The sequence below is a fragment of the Octopus bimaculoides genome, chromosome 9 (assembly GCF_001194135.2).
Source record: "Octopus bimaculoides isolate UCB-OBI-ISO-001 chromosome 9, ASM119413v2, whole genome shotgun sequence".
Taxonomy (NCBI): Eukaryota; Metazoa; Mollusca; class Cephalopoda; order Octopoda; family Octopodidae; genus Octopus; species Octopus bimaculoides.
Genome location: NC_068989.1, coordinates 24,633,431 through 24,645,660, shown reverse-complemented (window position 1 = coordinate 24,645,660; position 12,230 = coordinate 24,633,431). Strand labels below are relative to the sequence as shown.

The window sequence follows — 12,230 nt, the reverse complement described above, 5'->3', positions numbered from 1 at the left end:
ATATATATATATACATGTATGTATATATATACATATGTGTGTGTATTGTACATTCACCTTACCTTCAATCCATAGAGTAACAGGCATCATCTGTTTTTTGAAACAAGAACTAACATCATAATTTTCAAAACTGGGTTCCTCTTCACTGAATCCAAACATATCAAGAAAGGATTCGGCCTGCCATTTATTCTGCAATACAATTAAATCTGGCTTGTTAATCCTCATGGTTTTGTTATTTTCCAGTTTCTAATGTGCAATATAATGTACAAATGGTGTCTATCTTTAATGATTTTATTTATTGAAGCTACATAAATATTTTGGCATGCTATACGGAAGTATATGTAACTTTAGGAGATACATATCCATACATATATATGTGTGTGCCTAAATATGTATATATACATATATACACATATATTTTTACATACACACACACACACATATATATTTACATATATATGTATGCATGTATGTATGTATGTATGTATATTAGTGCTTTCGTTCATTTATTGAACTCGTCAAGACAAAATTAAAATCAAAAGGTTTCAGTACAATCAAGGAAGAAGAAAAGAATAAGTGATGGGGAAAGGATGGATGGGTGGATAGACAGACAGACAGACAGACAGATAGATAGATAGATAGATAGACAGATAGATAGATAGATAGATAGATAGATAGATAGATAGATAGATAGATAGATAGATAGACAGATAGATAGATAGACAGATAGATAGATAGATAGATAGATAGATAGATAGATAGATAGATAGATAGATAGATAGATAGATAGATAGACAGATAGATAGATAGACAGATAGATAGATAGATAGATAGATAGATAGATAGATAGATAGATAGATAGATAGATAGACAGATAGATAGATAGAGAGAGAGAGGGGGGAGGTTCTTTTCAATTTTATGTGGTCAATCCATTGAAATTCATTACAACGCATTTTTCTTTTTCTTTTCTTTCTTTTTCTTCCCATTGTATACCTATCAACATATCTGTAGATAAACACATTTTCTCACAAAGACTGGTGGTCTTTCAAGATGTCAATTTTAGGAAGTAGGGTGGTAAAGATAAGAAAAGGGGAATGGTGTGGAAAGAATTAATGAATACGCGATTCAATTTATCAATACGCAAAATCCTGGGGTAGCCAACATCTTTCACACCATAAAATCAAGCCTACCTATACTTCCACAAATCCCCGAACTGAAAAATCTGATTGATAATGACCTCTTACGAAACAGTAGACGCCAACCAAAGAATCTCAAAAAGCACCTCACAAAAGCAAAATTCACATCAGAGAATGAATCAGAGTTCTCCGTAATGTGGAGATAGCAGATGTGGAACATGCAACAACAACAACATAAAATACATAGAAAGTGGTTCCCACATAAAATTCAAGAGCAGATTCTTGTTCAAAGTAAATGCAGATATGAACTGCAAGACGCAGAATCTCATATACTGCATTACTTGCTCCACCCGCAAGGAAAATTACATTGGCAAAAGAAACAATTCCCTCTGCCAACGTGCAAGAATCCACAGGCAACACATCCGACAATAGGAATTGAGCAAGATTCCACTGAGCAAGCATCTAGAAATATGCGATGAAGGAAAGTTCAAAACCTTTCCCTTTTACAACTGTTCAAGAGATGACCCAAAATTCCGAAAAGCAATGGAGCTACACTTCACCAAAAAATTCTCTCCAAAATTGAATGTTTGAAAGAGAAGTGGAGGGACTACAATTTTATTATTATTATTTTAATAGAAATGATGATGGATGAAGAGAAAACATTTATATTACACTATTACTGTTGTTTCTGAATGTGCTCCAATATTAATAACGTGATACTCATCTCTATAAATGATCAGATATATATATATATATATATATATATACAATATTGGGATTTTGACAACCGTTGTTCTTCTAGAACTTACATATACCCGAGAAAGAATACTAGAACTATTTTACCACTGATTAGGAAAGATATCTAATGTAAGTAATTCGTGGAGATCTCTTTTGAATTATCTTATCCAAGCAAGCAAGAAAAGGAAAAAGAAAACCTACAAAAGGATGAAAGATACTCAAAAATATATTTAAGCAGGTCCTACTTTATTATATAACTTAATATCCTACAGAGTGGCTTCCAGCTAGATATACAATATACATATTAATACAAAACTCATTTATGATGTTTCATTAAATGTACATAGAGAATAGATTGAATTATAAACAGTACCATTTTTTTTTTAATTCTGACTTTACTTTCCTAATTTATGAATATTGTACTAATATGTAATGTTTGTTCATGCAAAACATGGTATTACACAGAATATGGGACTTGACTATGCAGGTGTAAGGAATATACATTTTCATAAGACTTTGAACTTTGATCTCTTTTTTTATTTTTCAGTGATCACTGCACCCTTCTCGCTTTTCTTATCTTCCTAAAACTGACATATTGAAAAGTCACCAGCCCTTGTGAGAAAATGTGTTTATTTACAAATATGTTGATAGGTATAGAATGGGAAGACAAAAGAAAGAAAAAAATTAAAATGCTTTGTAATGAAATTTCAATGATTGACCACATTAAATTGAAAAGAAACCTCTCTCTACCCATCTATCTATCTGTCTATTTATCTGTCTGTCTGTCTATTTATCTATCTATCTATCTATCCTTTCCCTATCATTTATTTTTTCCTCTTTCTTGATTGTCCTGAAGCCTCTCTCTCTCTCTCTCTCTCTCTCTCTCTCTCTTCCCCCATCTTTGCTTTTCTTTCTCTCTTTCCCCTTGTTCTTAAAAAGCAAACACATTTTACTCCTCTTCTAAACAAAGAAAAAAGCATCCGAATCATATAAATGAACAACGAAACGTTCTGTTTTTACCATTTAAGTTTTGATTTTGTCTTGACGAGTTCGATAAACGAACGAAAGCGCTAAGAATAATCCAAAATTCTGACTACCTTCTTTTTCTCAATATAAATATCTATACACTGCTTCAAACACTATATGCATATATATATATATATATATATATATATATATATATATATATATATATATATATATATAGCTCAAATTTACAAAAACTAAAGACGAAGACTGGTGTAGGAACAACCATCAGGTGTATTAGTTTCTCGGGAAGAATGGAAAATTTTTTTTACGTTTCGAGCAAACGCTCTTCGACAGAAAAGATCAGAAAAGATGAAGAAGAACAAAAAGGGAGAGAGAATGAAAAAACAAAACGGAGAGAAAAAAAATTCTTTTTGTAAGAATTAACGGTTCAACATGATGAAATAGCCAGAAGAAGGCTAAATGAAAGGGAGATAATGACGGTGATCTGGCCAAACGAATTTATTCTCGCGCACGCGTATGTATCTGAGAATGGTGTGTGTGAGTGTGTATGTATGAATGGGGGTAAGTGTGTGAGTATGTATGTGTGGACGAGCTGAAAAATATGTGGACCTGTGTGTATATATGTCTGTAAATGACCCACTGCGTACGTTATGTGGAATGGTATGCGTCACTTATACTAGTGTGTGTGTGTGTGTGTGTGTGTGTGTGTGTGTGTAAACGCATTGGCCTGGGAGTGTGTGTATGTGTACAAGTAACCTTGTGTATGTATTGTGCAGAGAGATGTGTATTTTGTGTATTCGTGTGTATTCGTGTGTATGCGTGTATGTGCGCGCTCGTATGGACGTGTATATATGTGTGAGGCTAACGTGTGTGTGTGTGTGTGTGTGTGTGTGTGTGTGTACACGAGTGTGTGTAAACGCTTGTGCATAGTAGTTGATATGTGTTGGTTCAGGTGTTGTGTGCAAGTATGTATGTGTGTGTGTGACTGATTATATAGTGTACATGTGTATAGAGCAAGTTTGTGGATGAAAGTTATCTGTGTCCATGCGTGTTGCGTGTGTTTATGTGTGTTGCGTGTGTGTGTGCGTATATTGTCAGTGTTCAGGCATTATATGCTAGTGTGGGTGTAGGAGTGTGCATGATGGTGTGTGATGTGTGTACTGAGTTGAACAGTGTGTAGAGGTGCTTGTATAGTGGTATGTGTGGTGACACTATTGAAGGGTGTGTGTTGGTGTGTGGATAATAGTATTTGGATGTGTGGATAATAGTATTTGGGTGTGTAGATAATGGTGTGTGATGTGGGTGCTGAGGAGTGTTGGGTGCTAGTGTATGTGGAGTGAGGTGTTTGTGGGGGGTTTAATGGTGTGTGGTGTCTCTTCTGAGTTGAACAGCGTGTGTGGGTGTTTGTATAGTGGTGTTTGTGATGAGAGTAATGAAGTAGGTGGTACGCAGGTGTGTAGGTGGAGGGAAAGAGCAGTTGAATGTGGCAAGTGTGCGGGAATCTATGTGGTTGGTGTCAGATGAAGAGAGGTAGTGTTTTGAGCTCATAAAGCGCAAGTGAACGAAGGGAGAAGATTAATTCCAATTCACGGCGAAGGTGTGTTAGCAAATGACCGGTAGAGCGGAATTTGCGCGAGACCGGGGTGTCATTGCCGAGTTTGATGTCTCGGAGGTGCTCTGTGAACCGGCCAGCCAAGTGGCTTTCCATTTGACCAATGTACTGGGAAGGACAGAGAGAGCATGAGCTGCAGTAAATAACATTACTGGAGGTGCAGGTAAAGGAGTTGGTGATATATGATAGGGACGGTGGTGGGTGCCAGTGAGGATAGCGGTGTTGGAGAGATAGGGGAAGGTGCGACAGCGTGGGCGAGAGCAGGTGAAGGAACCAGGCTGGGAGGCAGGGGTAGGGAAGAAACTGTGGACCAGGCTAGTTTGATGGAGGGAAGTAGGTTAGGGAAGATATGTAAGGTAAAGGGGTCGGACTGGAGTCGCCGGAAGGCTCGGAAAATGGTAGTAGGAGGGATAGGGTGGAGGGGTGTTAGGTGAGGGGAAACTGGTAACAGGTAAGGGTGGGGCGGGTGCAAGGAGAAAGAGCAGAGGCATGGTTCACAGATCGTGCCCGGGTAAGGACAGTATCTATAATAGTGAGGGGATATCCAAGTGTACCAATTATTGTTGGAATAAATATGAATTTATAATCTAAATATAGCAGCTGGAGATTTTGAAGCAGTCATCCATAACTATCTTCTTCTCTTTCATTTTCGAAGAGCTATTCACGTCAGCAGGACAACTGCCCTCTATGACGGTACATATTTATTCTTGTTTGACTCAAACAACAATACCCGGTCATTTATGCTTACACTTGACAGATGTTTTAACGAGAATGTTTCACAAGCATTCCTTGTGTTGACGTTTGTGTATGTATTATTCAATGATGCATTTATTTGAGGATAGTCTTTTTTCCGAATGGCATTATATATTGATTTTGTTACAACATTGTACTGCATAGGGAAGTAGTACTTTGATGACATTTTTAGGCAGCTGCTAATCACACGTGTGATATTTTCTACAGAAGTATAACATAATCTACATTTTCGGTTCCATCTTCTGTCTCCTTTGTTTATTAGGTATTTTATGTATGTATGTATGTATGGATGGATGGATGGATGGATGGATGGATGGATGGATGGATGGATGTAGATAGATAGATAGATAGATACATGCATACATATATATGTATATATGTATTTGTGTGTATTAGGGTTTGTAAATGTGACCATGTACTATGTGATCATGTACTATGCAAGAATGTATACCGGTTTAGCATGTGCGACAATACTTTGTAGTTACTTACCTCATCTGACATAAACGCTGAAAATCCAACAAGCTGGCCTCTCGTTTTTATGCCGTTATCTAATTCGTTCTATTGGATGAATGAACGGAAACAAAATTTATTAAAAGATTTGTAAGTTAGTCAAGGAAATCATTAATTTTCAATAGGTTCCAGCTACCGCCAAGGTCAGTTTTGCATTTTATCTTTTCGGGGTCGATGAAATAAGTGCCATTCAAGAGCTGGAGTCGATAAAATAAAGTACAAATCAAATTCTAGTGTCGACGTAATAGACGAAACCCCATACCACCAAAATTGTTGGCCCTGTACCAGGATTTGAAACTATTATCCATCATATAGATAGATGTTATTTGCCTATCCTATATATCAGGGGTCGGACCGAAAACTTGTCTTACGAGACGAAGTAAATAAAACAATGAAATTATGGTCGTACAAGGGTATAGAAACAGTTTGTTAAAAATTTTCAAACGTATCTTTTATCTTTCATCTTTTACTTGTTCCAGTCGTTAAACTGCGGCCATGCTGGGACAGTCTGAAAACTCAGAACGTAAGAGCCTTAACAAACATTGTAAAACATTTTCCTTATGCTTTAAAGATTCTAACAGGTCAACGCTTAAATTGTAGTAATAATAATAATTTTTATGTAGGCATAATGCCAGAGATATAAAAGTGGAAATAGCATTAGAATAAATTGATTTCATGGATGATGTTTATTTTCTTGATCCCAGAAGAATGCTCCGGTAAGATCTGAACTTAAAACGTAAAGAGACGATTCTACTGGTATAACGATTAACACGGCCTTTTAGCTTACATTTTTTTTCTTTAGAGATATGAAAAAATTTAGTGTGGTATAGGAAGGATTTGAAACCGAATCCTTTTGTTGCACAAGTTACGCATTTTCATAGTTCTGCTGCTTAACCGTCACAAGAGACTTCCACCAGAATAATCATAAAAATCTGTTTGATCAATTTACATTAAAAAAAATACTCGCTTACTATTGTTGAGAAGTAAATTTCGGTGACATAATCCTTCAAATGTTCGTCAGAAACTTTACCAACCCACACGTCACAATCGATATCGCGAACCTTTCTCTGCAAGACAAAAAAAAAAAAAGAAAAAAGAAAAATTAGAAAAAACTTATTTTCTCGTTTACTTGTGAAACCCCAAAATGACTGAAGAACCGCGATGAAGACGATTACTTGAAACTACATCGCAGTATCTCCCTTTGTTGAAAATGGGACTAAGCCTCAAAAGGCCAGCAATAGTGAGCGGTCGGACGCAAGAATATTTTTAGTGAGAAAAGAACAATCGATTACATAGATTCTAGAATATGACAAATATCGATTCCGTAAGCGAGTTGTGTGAACTTGATCCCTTGAGATTTGAACTCTGACTTGTGTGCTATCATCAAAACTATTGAGAATAACTTGGTTAATGTCTTGCGGCATCGACTGTTCCTATATTTTTCAAAACGACACACTTTTATGTAAATTTGGTTCAACGTCACTTCACTTAAGCGATTAGGTATCAGTAATAGGTTTCCAGCAAGAGTTTTTTAGTAAAATTGATCAAACACAAAGAGTACAACGCATTTAGCGTGGTGGGTGAAAAATCCAGTGTTTCGGACAGATTCTTTGTCACTGGAAAAGCTGACAGGAGAAAAAGTAATCAGAAACAACAGAGTTTTACATCCTCAAAGTTATGAAAACTGGCTGCGGTAAACTTGGATTTTCCATTCTCCATGGTAGGTTTTTGACCATTTTACTATATATATATATATATATATATATGTGTGTGTGTGTGTGTGTGTGTATGTGTGTGTATATATATATATATATATATATATAAACAATATATGAGTATATGCATATATATGTACATGTATGTACATACCTTCATCTACATGTACATATAGATACATAACTGGGTACATGACGTGGCAAAAGAACATGGACAAAATGATAAACAAGGTACAACAAACAAGCATATATATATGGTGGTTGTCTACTCCTTATACAGAGTTTGACCACCTCCTGTACCTACACCTTAGCACCATCATGGCGACTGATGTTGCTTTTTAAACCAGACAATATTTAAAAGTCTCCCCTGAAGACGGACGCGGAACTATCCGATAATGGATCCAAGTAACTATCATTATTCCGGATCAGTAAGTACCCAGAAACAGCTTTTGGACTCGTAAAACATTACCCATTTCACTTCTGATATCATTTATATTCTGTAAGTTGGACTATTTTATATCCATACACAAACATTTTTTTCTATTAAATGTATTTAATATCCTGTGTAAATCAATTTCCCTAACTTACTTGTCATTAAATTTACTCATCTACCGGCTCAAGTTCAAATCTCTAGAGCATTTCGAAGTGTATTCTATACAGACAACACCTGTCTCTAACATATATATGTGTGTGTGTTTGTGTGTATATCATATTTTGAAGTTAAAGTTTAAATACAAATAAATTTTTAAATGCAAAAGAAACTCAGAAAAGCTACATATGTTCGATTCTGACCCCTTAAAATGCCTAATTCGAAGCAGTTTGGTCAAATCCAATGTTAAGAATCGGTTATCATTTTTACCTGTATGGGGCAGAATCTTTTCAGAGTTTTTTGTCTTTATATTTATATAAAATGAAGGTTACATCTTCCTTGAAGAGATTCAAATCAAAAACTAAGGAAGTTTAAAAAAGTTATATTGTATATTGTGTGTATATATTTGCAAAGATTATAATTCAAGTAAGTAAAAAATAAGTAAAAATTAAAAAATATTTTATAGTCCTGTCAGTTCGATCAAATATCTATTAGAAGTTTATTTAAAACCAAATTAATTCGTATTAATGTTAAAGGTTATACTATTTACTTATAATCACTCGATATAATTAAATTAAATAAATTAATTTTATATATATATATTAAATGTTTGAAATACGATATTATGCTTGTTAGAATTATGTACATTGAGGTAAAATATCCTTTATTTTTATTAACTGAAATAATAATAAATGAATGATTATATATACATATATATATTATATATACGTGGGCTGATCAATAAGTATCCGAACTGTTGCTATAGTAACGAGGCTAAAGCACACAGAATAAAGCCACTTGGCACAAACCGACCTTCAACTCTGCTCTGCATGCGCACTGAGCTTTGACGTTCTAGCTCACTTCCGCTATTTACATCTTTCATTTAGAAAAATGTTAAACAGTTTTTAAGAATTTTCAGGATAAGGCATTTATCATCCACAGTTAATACGCATCTTTCTGTATTGTTTCTATATTATCTGACTTACCTAAATATATTTCACTTCGTAACAAAATCAATAACATGTATTTTTAAAATTTTAAATGTGATTAGATAATATTTGGTAGTCCCTTTTTTTTTTTTTTTTTTGTAGTCTTGAAAATAAAATTATGATTGAAGTAATGCTATTTGAATTGACTTTACACCATACCTACATAGTATTTGATATAATATTAAGGTACGACTTTGAAGAGTTGATTTGCGCTTCGTATATGATCACTTCAGTATTACATGACAAAAAAGGGTATGCATTTTTGTTTCTGCATATAAAGCTACCCATCTTAATTTAGCTTATGTATAACTTATTAATTTTTTCCAGGTTACTTTTGCAGCTATATTTCTGCTTTAGAATTCCTTTATTCTGTAGGCAGTGGTTACTTTATGAACGCCTATCTATTAGAGCTAGGGAGATTTTAGCGATTTAAGACCTAACGTTTAAGGAAAGGTCTGATCTATAGCTTACTGCAATGTTTCTTTTTAGTATTGTATAATGGTTGGTTAGGGACATATTATGTGATCTTATCTTTGTATCCACTAGTGTTTGATGCATTATTATAATAGGATGCTGATTTATGAAATCTTTTTTTTTTTTTTTCTTTTTCTGAAGATAGTTTGGAGAGTCTTGTATAATAAAATCATTTAGCACGTTTCTGAAAACTAGGTGGATAGAAGGAATTTACATTACTATAAAGATAACGTATAGAAAATTTCTGATACTTGAGTTAGTTGTTATAGTTATTGAAAGGTTTGAAGATGTTAATAAGGTCTTTTCTAAAAGCATCTAATATCTCTCTATCAGCCTTTAGGGAAACAGTCAACTCATTATTTCTACATGACCCATTACGTCAAATGTATTGACAGACAGGCAGACAATCAGACAGGCAGATAGACAAACAAATATAAAGACTGACATGCATACAGACGTACACACATATAGACATACATACATAAGTACAGAGACAGACAGGTATACGTACGTACATACATACATACATACATACATACATACATACATACATACATACATACATACATACATCGAGACAGACAGACGTAAACTCTAAAAAGACCGCCTTAGCATTTTTCAGTCGAACGGTTTGTGACCAGTTCTTTATTGACGACTTACCAAATCAGACTGTGTTAATCCAAGCCACATTCTTGCCAATTGTTTATCATCGATTAAGTCATCCAATTTTAGATTTTCATTGAAACATATTCCAAAGTTTTTCACTCAAACATCATCACCACATCATTATCGTTGCCATGAGTACATCATCATCGCCGTCATCGTCATGGTCATCACAATCATCACTTCATCATCAACACTTTATCATCGTCATCATCATCATCATCATCATCAGTGTTATCGTTGTTATTCTCAATATGTTTGTCACTACTGATTACTTATGATCTGCGATTTACAGTTTATAACTTAGACTTACAGTTTCAAATAAGGAGCTCCAGCGAGTATTTTAAGTTTACTTCTAAGACAGACAGACAGACAACAGACAGACAGACAGAAAAACAGACAGACAGGCAGACTGACTAACAGGCAGAGAGACCGACAGACAGATAGATAGATAGATAGATAGATAGATAGATAGATAGATAGATAGATAGATAGATAGATAGATAGGTATTCCCATGTTAAAAGCAAGAGTTTTATATTAACGCTCAAAGTAAAAATCCAAAGAGCATTATCACAAAGGAGAATTATTCTGGTAGATTCTGTCAGAGATAAGACATTTCACCCGTGTATTTCTGTTACAAAGACTATAAAGATGATGTTTCAAGTAATACATCTATGCAGAACTGCCATCATTATTTAAAAGGAAAATGGCCACTAAACTTGTATTTATATTCGTTAGTTACACAGTGATGACCTGAACGCCTTTTATATACCTCACGGGGTTCTGCACATTCTCTAACTACAAAATTTCATCAGAGTGCAAAATAGAACACATTTGTCCAAAGTGCTGTTTCGCTCCGTGGGATTAAAAGGAAACCACATAATTGCAAAGAAAATTTCATTAACCACGCAGCTTTTGTCATGTATTTTGCAACCAAATAAACTTTTTTCTTGTAATTTATTCAGCATATAGTTTACGATAGAAGTTTTGACGATGAATTGTTCAGGCGTATTGTCTTTCAATGTTGATTGAGTCAAATTTGAACATCAATTTTTCAGTTGAACGAATTTTTATTTCTATCGTTTTCTAGAGGTGTTACTTTTAGCTTATTCGTTGTGACGTCAATCATAGCCGTTTTTCTAACCACCTTTTTGTTATTCAGCTCTCTCTCTCTCTCTCTCTCTCTCTCTCTCTCTCTCTCTCTCTATTTATCTATCTATCTATCTTTCTTTCTACCCCTCTTTGTTTTTCTCAGTATATGGGAATGTTTCTGTGAGATATAACTCCAATAAAACACTAAGTTGTAAAACTTGAACCTACATAAATATACTTTAGTAACACAATAATGAGCTGAACTCCTGCTTGGTTCCTAGTCACAACTGAGCCATCATAGTGTTTCTCTATGAAGTATCCCCAATTGTCCTTCCTTGACGGACTAATAAAAAATTGAGTATTCACGACATTGTTGTATTGCGAGTCCACTTTCACAAGACAATACTTGAATTTTGGCTCCCACCATCCAAACAACGTGAAAAAAGGAGCTGTCCACAGTCTACAACATCCAGGAAAAGAGTAACCTAGACATATAACAAGAGATGATCAAGATTAGAAAGACCACTCAGAAGAATAACAATCCGGCAAGCGTAATACCAACTTCAAAAGCAGGGTGGAATGGTCTACCTTACATTTGAGGTGTTGTATACATCTGCGGTTTATCTATACTATATATAAAACAGAGATGTGTGTGTAATCGCTTTTCACGTGAAATCGACTTCACCAAATGCTTCCATACTTGTGATGCGTGAATAATTTGACCTCGGATAACTCTTAGGCTCTTCATTTGATTTTTTTAATTAAAAATAAATAATATTGCTTTATATTTAAGATTCACTTCTTTAAAAAGGTTCCTCAATGTCAACTTCCGGTATTGACGTAAAAACGGCAACAAGCTTCACTCTCTATTTTGTGTGTGAGTGTGTGTGTTCGTGTGTATGAGAGAGAGAGAGAGAGAGAGAGAGAGTAAATACTATATACACACCGACCTCTCACTCTGTCTCACA

General features: G+C 34.7%; 1 protein-coding gene across 1 annotated transcript in view; it reads right to left on the bottom strand.

Annotated features, from left to right (window-relative positions):
* Positions 1-12,230, bottom strand: part of LOC106884213 (uncharacterized) — a 60,848-nt gene that overhangs the window by 27,752 nt on the left and 20,866 nt on the right. Inside the window, exons 8-10 of the mRNA XM_014935462.2 lie at positions 6,711-6,806; positions 5,719-5,787; positions 63-189 (exon numbers count right to left, since the gene is read on the bottom strand). Coding sequence (XP_014790948.1) covers positions 63-189; positions 5,719-5,787; positions 6,711-6,806 — 292 coding nt within the window. The remainder of the gene's footprint in view (positions 1-62; positions 190-5,718; positions 5,788-6,710; positions 6,807-12,230) is intronic.